At 57.8% G+C, this 9,361-nt stretch overlaps 3 protein-coding genes across 6 annotated transcripts; all 3 read right to left on the bottom strand.

Moving 5' to 3' along the window:
* Nucleotides 1–240: 240 nt before the first annotated feature.
* LOC103826246 (sulfotransferase 1B1-like) lies at nucleotides 241–3,152 on the bottom strand. Of its 4 annotated transcripts, XM_050974242.1 has the most exons (9): nucleotides 2,848–2,864; nucleotides 2,525–2,608; nucleotides 1,699–1,850; nucleotides 1,409–1,537; nucleotides 1,200–1,297; nucleotides 967–1,093; nucleotides 795–889; nucleotides 539–719; nucleotides 241–466 (listed from the first exon to the last, which is right to left on the bottom strand). In XM_050974242.1, coding segments are annotated over exons 1-9 (981 nt in total). In that variant the 5' UTR covers nucleotides 2,850–2,864; the 3' UTR covers nucleotides 241–353. The 4 variants fall into 4 exon arrangements, with proteins under 4 accessions (XP_050830199.1, XP_030095261.1, XP_050830198.1 ...); XM_030239401.2 differs by lacking the exons at nucleotides 2,525–2,608; nucleotides 2,848–2,864 and adding an exon at nucleotides 3,075–3,152 and having other exon boundaries at nucleotides 1,699–1,847; XM_050974241.1 differs by having other exon boundaries at nucleotides 2,525–2,986.
* A 924-nt stretch (nucleotides 3,153–4,076) lies between these two features.
* LOC115485335 (sulfotransferase 1 family member D1-like) lies at nucleotides 4,077–6,867 on the bottom strand. The gene is made up of 7 exons (XM_030239394.2): nucleotides 5,497–6,867; nucleotides 5,297–5,422; nucleotides 5,095–5,192; nucleotides 4,873–4,999; nucleotides 4,700–4,794; nucleotides 4,439–4,619; nucleotides 4,077–4,313 (listed from the first exon to the last, which is right to left on the bottom strand). The coding sequence occupies exons 1-7, from the start codon at nucleotides 5,783–5,785 to the stop codon at nucleotides 4,201–4,203; spliced, it is 1,029 nt and encodes a 342-aa protein (XP_030095254.1). The 5' UTR covers nucleotides 5,786–6,867; the 3' UTR covers nucleotides 4,077–4,200.
* A 144-nt stretch (nucleotides 6,868–7,011) lies between these two features.
* Nucleotides 7,012–9,106, bottom strand: AP5S1 (adaptor related protein complex 5 subunit sigma 1). Its single transcript, XM_030239395.2, has 2 exons — nucleotides 8,887–9,106; nucleotides 7,012–8,446 (listed from the first exon to the last, which is right to left on the bottom strand). The coding sequence occupies exons 1-2, from the start codon at nucleotides 9,042–9,044 to the stop codon at nucleotides 8,020–8,022; spliced, it is 585 nt and encodes a 194-aa protein (XP_030095255.2). The 5' UTR covers nucleotides 9,045–9,106; the 3' UTR covers nucleotides 7,012–8,019.
* Between the last annotated feature and the right edge of the window lie 255 nt (nucleotides 9,107–9,361).

The raw sequence follows: 9,361 nt of genomic DNA, 5'->3' as shown, positions 1-9,361 counted from the left end.
AAAGCAACATCCTGTATAGCGGGGGGAAGGGCACCTCTCACTGCCCACACCCACCCAGCACGCTCCCCATACACAGATGTGCCAAAACCTTCTGCAATCCCATGAGCTGCTGCTGGCATTTCTCCCACCACAGTGGCTGAGGAGTGACACCTGCTTGTCCCCAGCCCAAGAAGAGACAGAAGCCCCAGGGGGACAGCTGGGTGGGGATCAGCAGAGGCTCAGGACAGTGAGCACTCCATGGCAGGGCCAGGAAACACATTTTATTTCTCTCCATCAATTCCAGGGGAGGGAAGGAACGGCAGCAGTGCCACCACAACAAAGGGCGGATCTGGGGGGCATCCGGCAGCATCCCCTCAGAGCTGAGTGCGGAAGCGCAGGTCGGTGCCTGACATCTTCTGTGCATAGTCCTGGTCAAAGCGCTCGTTCTGGGCCACGGTGAAGTGGTTCTTCCAGTCCCCGGTGGTGCCTGTGGCCGGGAGAGATGGGGCTCAGCAGGGGCCGGGGCAGGCAGTGCGCCATACCCCCCGCAGCCGCTCACCTTTGCGCATGAAGGGCGACACACTGTGGTCCATGATGTCGGAGGGAATCTTGGTGTAGTTGGTGGCAGGGTTGTCCCTCATGGCCTCGAAGGACGTGTGTTGGGTGATGGTGTCCAGCGCTGCATCCGACAGCTTCTGCCCCAGGAACTGGGCCACCTTGGCAACCTCCCGGCGGAGGTCCTGTGCGACACAGGCCAACACTCACCCCTCCTGCCACCCCCAGACCCCACACCACCATCCCCCCTGCCCCATCACCTCCTTCAAGTCCTCGTAGAAGAGGTAGAGAATGGGGTGATCCTTCCTGCGCTCCCAGTAGCCCTTGACATGGTCGTACCAGGAACCATATGCCACTGCATGGGGAGAGGAGCCGGTAGGTGACAGTCCCCTGCAGGTTCCCCTGCATGCACTCAGGGGTGCCCCGTCCCACCTCTGCCAGCCATGAACTCCTCCAGGTACTGGGCCCATGTCCCAGGGTGAGGGTGGAACTTGTTCATCAGATCGAAGTGGTAGTAGGAGACAGCCACATCCTTGGCGTTGCGTCCCACATAGATCATCTGCAGGAAAGCTTGGTGGCACGTGGGGACTTGCAAGGTCCTAACGGGGCAGGGAGCCCCCTTAGGTTGCTGGATCCCTCCAGGCATATTCATTCCAGCCTGTTACCTTGCAGCAGTTTTCCCAGAAGGATTTGGGCAAGATGTGAGCTGGGATGTGGGTCTTGATGATGCGAGGGGATGGCATGGCCTCCAGCTGTTCTGTGCCTGTAAGAATTTCCCCTAGCAGTGATTCCACTGTGTTGCCCTCCCATATAAAACCAAACCTGTCTCCATCCAGCACCCACGGCCACCCACCACCCTCTGCCATGCCACTACCTGCTGGTAACTTCCCAGGGGCAGCACACTCCATCATGGGCACCCGGTTCACAATGTCTTCCTGCTTGCACTTTTCTGGGTCACCGCCTTTCAGGACCATGTCCACGATCTCACTGACCCAGGTGGTGCCTGGTGTGGAGAGGTTGGGTGTCCATCTGATGCCCTTCCCACTGGAGATCCAGTGTCCTACCAGTGTTGCCTTTTGGCACACCCCCAGTCCCAGCCCAGGCACCTGCGGCATGGACTCCCTTCCTGAGCCTGGCCCTCCTTTGGTGCCTGGGCATGCTCACCAGATTTGGGGTAGGTGACCACCACGATGTCCTCGGGGCGGGTCTGGAAGGTGTCAACCCGTTCCCAGTTGAGGGCGAAGGCGCTGACCATAGGGATGCCATGCACGGTGCGCCAGGGCTGCCGCAGGTAGGTGTCTGAATTGGCCATCCTGCTGGGGACAGGGACATGAGCCAGGGCTGGCTGGCAGCGAGGAGCATCATGGGGCCATCTCCTTCCCTGAGGGCTCCAATATCCCTGCTGTACCCAGCCATCCCGGCCATAGGAAGGAAACCATGCCCTGCCCATTGCAGGAGGCGGCACCTGTTTTCTATGGGGATTTTGTGGCCCCGGTGGCAGTGCAAGGAGAGTGGATGGGCATGGCAGCTCTGGGGGGGCTCATGTCAGACAGGCAGTGGGCAGCTGCCCATACCATGCTGGCAGCGGCTGTTCCTGGATGTAAAAACTCTCAAGGGCATTCCTGGCTGGAGCTGCAGGCTGCTTTCTCTTTGCTTTTTCATCCCTATCTCCCTGTTGCACGACAGCACAGGGGGAAGCCTTGCTTTCGGGGGCTTGAGTGAGGGTTTGACAGAGACAGGAACGAGGAGCAGAACTCCCAGAACTGTCTCCCTAGGAAGCCTTTCCACCCACGGCCCAGGATAGAAACGCTGGACATGCCAGTGACAAAACCCCCACGCTGTGATTTTTAGAGAGAAACTTGGTGTCTTTCTTCCAGCTCCCGACGGCTTTAGGGGACACGGAGCCGCCGTAGCCACCCCTGCAGGTCCCCGGCTTATAAAGGTAAGGGCACCCCGAAACGCCAGTGGCCAAAACCCCCCGGCTACTTGCCTCTTTTCCGGGTGCTCTGGCAGGGAGGAGGCAAAGCTTGGCACGCCGCTTACGGGGCGGGATTTGTTAATTTCCTTCCCCTGCCTGGAAGATGGAGTCCCCGGGGGCCACCGCTGGGACAGGAGCCTGGAGCGACCCGGTCCCGGGACTGCGGTGGGAGGAGCGCGGGGAAGGGGCGAGCGGGGCTGAGGACGGTCCCCAAATGCCTGTGATGAACTGTCCGTGCTCTGCGCTCGTCGGGACGCACTCGGGCAGCGGGAGTGGAAATCGCAGCTTCCCCCTCCACCCGCTGAAGTAAACACAGGGAGGAAATCCCAACCTACATCCCGGGACATTGAATATCACCCTGTCCTGGTCCAAGAATCACATGCGTGAACGTCCCCAGCTCCTCACACCGACGTGAGGCTTGCGAGCGGGATGTGGGGTTCAGGCTTTGGTAGTACCCCGACCCCACATAAATACGGGTCCAAAGTTTGCGGGGTTGCAAAGCACAAGTGCTCCTGGGAAAAGTGTTTAAAGGTGCCGATGGCGGGGCAATGTTCTTCCTTACCTTATCTGGGAGGGAGTGGAAAGGGCAGGAGAGATGGCAGCTGAGCAGGGCCAGCAGCTCAGCTGTTGTCAGCCTTGAGAAAAACGTCCCTGATTTATCTCCAGGGCCAAATTTCTGGTAAGATAAGGCATGCCACAGCAAGTGTTCAGGTGTTTTGCTGTCCACATGCCAGCAAAATTGTCTGCATGCGCAAAGCTAGGAGCTGGCTAAGCACATTATCCAGTGGAAGGCATCTCCACTGGAGATGGCATCATGGCATTTAAATGAATGTGTGAAAAGGATTTATTTCAGTGAGGCAGGACCCCTCGTAGTGGTGCTGCTCTTTAGCAGTTGGATCTGGGCTGCATCTCTTTAGGGACAGAACAACCCCATGAGGCTGTCTTGCCAAGAAGCTGCAGAAGAACCAGTCAGAAATAGGGTGTAAATGGGGAACTTGGGGCTCCAAAGCACACCCTTGCTCCCAGTGGGACAGGGACTGGTTTGGTCCAGGCATCCCAGAGCAAGGGCATGGTGCAGCCAGGTTATAGGTTGTCCTTCTTTATCCAGCACGGACAGTGATGTTGCTGAGTCTGGCCACATACCAGCAGGGAGCGGTTCCCCTTCACCTTTGTTCCACAGACCATGAGCTACCAAGCTCGAGCTGGGCCAATGAGAACCTGACCACCACCCACTCTGTCAAGAAACTTGCCCCAACCCAAAGGCATGAAAGCTCCTGTGCACACAAGGGCTGTGGCAGCCCTGGATTCGCTGGTGCTCTGGGGATTTTCCACTCATCATCGATCTTTGTTTCCTCCAGGCAGCTTGGTAGGCTGGGGCAGCCCAGGGGACAGGGGTAGTTTCTGGGAAGGTGCCCACTCCTGGTGATGCCTGACCATCACTAACTAAAAATACACTGTGTGCCCACCCTCTCTCCTGATAACCATGAAGGTGTTCCCAGACACTGCCTGGAGTTCAGGGGTTCCAAGTCCCACCCTCATTTTCCCTGCAGGCAATGAAGCAACCTCCATTTATTACAATTTATTGCAGGGGGCAAATTGAATTAGTGCAAGAATCTCCATCTGGATCCATCCTCCCCACTGGGAGAGCAAGGGGAAGCACAGTACTCCCGGGAAGGGAGATGAGCCCCTCACACTTCCATCTGGAAGTGGAGGTCAGAGCCTGCCATGAGCTCCTGGTAGTGCTGGTCGAAGCGCTCGTTCTGGGCCACAGTGAAATGGTTCTTCCAGTCTCCAGAGATCCCTTGGGGCAAGAAAATAACTGGGGTAAATCCTCACATACATGACATATTTGCAGCCATAGATGGGGGCTGAAATACAATCCAGGGACATCCCTCCCAAATTCTCCACCACCAGCTGAACCCCCACCTTTCCGGAGGAAGGGGGAGATGCTGTGATCCATCAAGGTGGGGAGCATGGTCTCATAGTTGGCAGCAGGGTTCTTCTTCATCTCCTGGAAGGAGGTGTGGTGCAGGATCCTATCCACTGTTTCCTCTGCCAACTCCTTGCCCAGGAATTGCAAGATCTTCTGCACCTCCCGCCGTGGGTCCTGCAGGGTGATTGACATGAGGAGGCTGCCAAAAAAGCTGGGGGGCAACCAGGGCTCCTTCCCCTACATCCCACCCTCACCTTCTTCATGTCCTCATAGAAGAGGTAGAGTATCTTCTTCTCCTGCTTCTTCTCCCACCATCCGCGCACGTGGTCATACCAGGATCCATAGGGCACTACGGGATATGGTCAAGGGATTAGCTGAAAAGAGGGGTAGCGGGGGATGTCCTTCCCACAGGTGGCTCAGCTTATACCTTTGCCAGCCATGAAGTTCTCCAAGAACTCGGCCTTCGTGCCAGGGTCATGGTGTATCTTGGCCATCTGGTGGAAGTAGTAGTAGGAGATGGCAACATCTTTGGGGTTGCGGGCCATGTAAATAATCTGGAGAGAGAGCCAAGGATGTGTTTGAGAGGTACAGAGCGGTGCCTCCTTCCCACCAACCCAGAAGGGGAGAAAGGGAGCACCTGCCATGTTACCTTGCAGTCCTTCTCCCAGAAGGAGGTTGGGAGGAGCTGGACTGGGAGATGGGTCTTTACCAGCCGTGGTGATGGGGTGTTCTCCAGCTGGTCAACACCTGTGGCACAGGGACTTAGAGGTGTGAGCCCCAGCACCCTCACCCCCCATGCTGGCTCTGTTCCCTCTCTGCCCAAGCCAGGCAGCCAGGCTGGGGAAGCTCACCACTCGCTTCCGAGGGAGCCTTCAACTCCAGGAAGGGCACGCGGTTGTAGATGGCATCCCGCCGGCACTTCTCCACATCGCCATCGTGGTAGATCATGTCCATGATCTCGCTCAGCCATGTTGTGCCTGCCGCACAGGGACAGCATTGCAAAGGCTGGTGTCACTCCATCCCCCCTGCACCCTTCCCCAGGACCACTCACCCGATTTGGGGTAGGTGGAGATGAGCAAGTCGTCTGGACGGGCTTGGAAAGCCTTCACCTGTGGCCAGCCCTCGATGAAGCTCTTGTAGAGGGGGATGCCATGGAGGCTTCCCAGGTCCTGCATGATTTTATCTTCCTGCTCCATGGCTGACAGTGGGTCCACACAGCACTGGCTGTCTTCCCTGCTGGCAGCCTCCACAACCTCCGAACTGGCTGGCACCTGTGCCAGGACTGTGCCTGGGGCAGTAGTGGATCCTGTGCCAGGACTGTGCCTGGGGCAGTGCTCCATCAGGCAAAGTCCAGCCCAAATCACACGTGACAAGTACTACCAGTGCCTCAGGAGCATGCCCAGATCCCTGGTAGGATACTTTGGTAACGTGGATGCTGGCCATGCACTAAGCCCAAGCCATAAAGGATCGGGAATGGAGTCCAGCATCACCTCTCCTCCCGTCTGCACTTCTCCCCGCACCACAGCCCCTTTAACGAGTGCCACGGGTTTGTGGAGGTGCAGAGACAGCTCTGCCACCCAGGACCCTCACTGCAGGCAGCCATACCTTTCAGGATTCCATGTGCTCTGGTGCCCAGGAGCCCTGGCACCTCCACCCTCCTGCCACACCCAAGCTGAAAAGGTTGATGAGAGCTGGCTCAGCTATGGAGCACAGCTATGGACCTGGGAGAGGGTGCTGCAAGCAGGGGTAGCCCCCTTCTCTGCCCTCCTGAGTGCTCCTTCGATGCCTCTTGTAAGAAAGGGCTGAATAAGCTGATCTGCTCCATCCTGGATGATCTGATCCAGCAGGTTGCACAGTACAGGAACCCACCATGATGGAGCAGGTACTGCTCTTGCTCCAGGAGGAGATCAAGGAGAAGCAGAAGCCAAGTGGTGCCTGGCCCAGGCCAGGTCAGTGGTGTCTCTGGGAAAGGAGGCACCAGTGCAGGAAAGAGCATCTGGACCATTTGCAGAAATACAGTCTCACAACTCTGACCTTCTCTATCCAATGAGGGAGTTGGAAGACAGTAAATGGGTCTGTAACCCTGACAAAAAAATACATGTAACATTTTCATCTGATTAGGAGGAAATAAGATTATGACCTTTACTTAAAATTGAAACACAGATGATGGACAGGGTGAGCAAACTGCTACCAAAATGGTGCCATATATGGTGACCATGATATCGAAGTTCCAGGAAAAGTCTGGCAGACTTACATGGGATGCAAACATAGAGGGCGATCCCCATGACAGAGAATGGGGAAAAGATGATTCTTTATCTCCTTCAATGCCCCCCGAATCTACTAGACCTCAGGGTGGAGAGGAAAATCACACACAAATAACTATTCCATTTGATCCAATTCAGGTGGCTGATTTGCAAGAAAATTTTGGCCATAAACCAGGTGGTATTGAAATCCAGCAACTGCAATCCTATCAGTGCAGACATGATAATTGGCCCATACATTCAGATTCCAGTTGATTCTCACCAACAATTAATTGCTAACACCATTGAAACACTCCAGGACAATGTCTCTTTGGCTCTTGGTTGTATTCAAGCCAGTTGTGGGTGCAGTATGTGACAGCTGCTATCACAAGGGAAGGTGAAGATGGTACTTCCTTCCCCTTAAGGGTGGGATGCCACAGTGGGCTCCAATGTCCCCACACCTCCAGCGCACAGTGAGATCTCCCAGCACAGCCAAAGACCCACCATGGCTGAAGCCCAGTGCCCAGCACCCCTCCTCAGGTGCTCCAGTTTTACTGGTGCAGTTACAAGGGAAAGCATTTTGGGGTCTGGCCCTGTGACAGCCCCTCTGCACAGCCTGGCAGCGCCCAGCCTGTTCCCGGCACAGTGGCATAAGTGCTGTGCACAGCAGCGCCTGGCTCCCTGGATTTCCCAGCACCCAGAAACTGCTAGGGTAGGACCCTGCTCCCCACTGCACCCTGCACAGCTGGGTAGGGTGGTGCCAGCTCCTGCCACCTCCCAGGGAGTCACAGATACCTTGGCCCCAAGCAGCACCACCTAGGGACTGGCACCCTGCTGTGCCAGGCACTACAACCTGCCCCACTGCCTGTTTATTTAATCCCCCACACAGAGACCCCAATGCCCCATGGCCAGATGCACGCTCCTGCTTGCCCTATGTACCCTGGCAAGGTCCCATCCTAGATCCATGTTTCCCACTCCAGGGAAACCTGCCTACGCCACAGTGCCCAGCTGGGGTAACCACAACCCAGGGTTCCTCACTCACGGCCACGTGCAGCCTCCACTCGCTGTCATGTGCACGTGGCAGGAAAACAGCACAGGAACCTGGCACTGTCCCAGCCCCAGGTGGATTTATGGGGATGGCTATTAGCTCTCCCATGATGGCATTGGGGTGATAAATGGATTAAAACCCTGCTCTTAGCTGGCTTGTTGCTCTTTATACCTGAACTATGTTTCTCATCCATCCCACTGGGGCTTGGTGACCATTTCAGATCCCTCCCTTGTCTCTCATCCCTCAAAAATATCTGGGGGTGGTAGGCGGGAATGCCATTTGTGGCTCAGCGGGTTGCTTTGAGACCCAGCTCTCGGTCCATTGCCTGGAGGAAACCTTCGTTGAGAAAAAGCATCTGCCCATGGGGCAGGAGGCGGTCTAGGAGGCCATCAGCGGCATCAGGACGGAGCAGGACGTCAGCGCCGGGGCCGAGGAGGCGCAGGGAGACGAGCAGGCGGGGAGCCAGGCGCCGCAGGGTGATCTCAGCCAACGATAGATTCTCTTGGGGCTCACAAACCAAGGCGAAGGCAAGCGCCAGCACTGATAACCAGACTACTGTCACTCGCTCAGGGAATGGGTCTCCGGGAGGCAGCTGGAAAAGACCCCCTGGAGCATCTTGGAGTGACATCAGCTCATCGGGTAGCTGGGGAAGCTGTGGGGAGGACGGGCACCCCAAGGATGTCTGAAGCAGTTGACACTGGGTAGCCACTTGCCTGGAAGAGAAAAGGGAGACCCCTTGTGTTAAGGACCTCCACTTCATCCAGGGACAGTGACCCCTCTGTTTGGGAAACAGAGTCCCAGGGGTCCTGCCGAGCCCAGGATCCCCAAAAGGGTAGATCCCATGAATGAAGGGGGTGAGGGGCATGGTCCTGGGGTTCTCGCGGAGCCCTGTCCCCCAAAAGGGGAACTGCCACAGGTTTTCCTCAAGAATGGAAGGTGTCCCACAGCCAAGGAGTACCCCAGCCCTGGGGGTCAGGGACAAGAGCCGTCTCATCAAACAAAGGGTCCATCACGGCAGTGGGGAACCCAGGGAGAGGGAGGAGGTGTCCCAAGTTCAGAGGGTTCAGGAGATGGAGAGAACACGGTGCCGGGTGTCCCACCGGGCCCAGCATGCGCAGGAAGGGGATTCCCGCGGAGGATGTCCCGCGTGTACCTGGCCACGACCAGCAGCTGCTCCTTGCGGCGGAGGCGCTGCCGAGGGCCCCCGGGGGCGGCGCCGGGGGGGGTCCCGAAGGTGTGCGCGTACAGCACGCGGCAGGGGGCGTGGCCGGCGGGCCCGCCCGGCGACAGCAGCACGAAGGCCCGCACCATGGCAGCGGCACGGGCCCGGCCGCGGGCCCGGCACGCCGGAAGCGGCAACGCCAGCCCGGAAAGAGCGGCGCTCGCAGTCGGGGGCGGGGCGCCCGGGCCTGCAGGTCACGATTGGCCAAGGCACGGGGACAGAGAGAGCTGATCGGTGGGCAAAGGCCGGTGGGCGGGGAAAGGGCGCGGGGCTCGGCCTGGGCGGAGGCGGTGTCCCCTCATGAGGGAGCCCTGGCCCCCCCCGCGGCAGCTATCCCTGCTCCCGCTCCATGTTCCCCTCCCCTGGGTGTCTCCGTGGATACGGCCACGGAATGCAGCACGGGGTC

The sequence above is a fragment of the Serinus canaria genome, chromosome 4, assembly GCF_022539315.1.
Source record: "Serinus canaria isolate serCan28SL12 chromosome 4, serCan2020, whole genome shotgun sequence".
NCBI classification, from domain to species: domain Eukaryota; kingdom Metazoa; phylum Chordata; class Aves; order Passeriformes; family Fringillidae; genus Serinus; species Serinus canaria.
Note: the sequence above shows the minus strand (reverse complement) of the source record. Positions and strands in the feature narration are given on the sequence as shown.

Excerpts from the sequence above, each read along its gene's own strand:
- LOC115485335 (XM_030239394.2), bottom strand. The coding sequence starts at position 5,785 with ATGGAGCACTGCCCCAGGCACAGTCCTGGCACAGGATCCACTACTGCC. Across the intron at positions 5,423-5,496 it reads CTCCACCTACCCCAAATCGG|GCACAACATGGCTGAGCGAG; the intron begins GTGAGTGGTCCT and ends CCTGTGCGGCAG. Across the intron at positions 4,620-4,699 it reads TCTATGAGGACATGAAGAAG|GACCCACGGCGGGAGGTGCA; the intron begins GTGAGGGTGGGA and ends ATCACCCTGCAG.
- LOC103826246 (XM_050974241.1), bottom strand. The coding sequence starts at position 2,859 with ATGTCCCGGGATGTAGGTTGGGATTTCCTCCCTGTGTTTACTTCAGCG. Across the intron at positions 1,538-1,698 it reads GGTCACCTACCCCAAATCTG|GCACCACCTGGGTCAGTGAG; the intron begins GTGAGCATGCCC and ends TCTCCACACCAG. Across the intron at positions 467-538 it reads GTCGCCCTTCATGCGCAAAG|GCACCACCGGGGACTGGAAG; the intron begins GTGAGCGGCTGC and ends TCCCGGCCACAG.
- AP5S1 (XM_030239395.2), bottom strand. The coding sequence starts at position 9,044 with ATGGTGCGGGCCTTCGTGCTGCTGTCGCCGGGCGGGCCCGCCGGCCAC. Across the intron at positions 8,447-8,886 it reads CAGCTGCTGGTCGTGGCCAG|GCAAGTGGCTACCCAGTGTC; the intron begins GTACACGCGGGA and ends TTTCTCTTCCAG.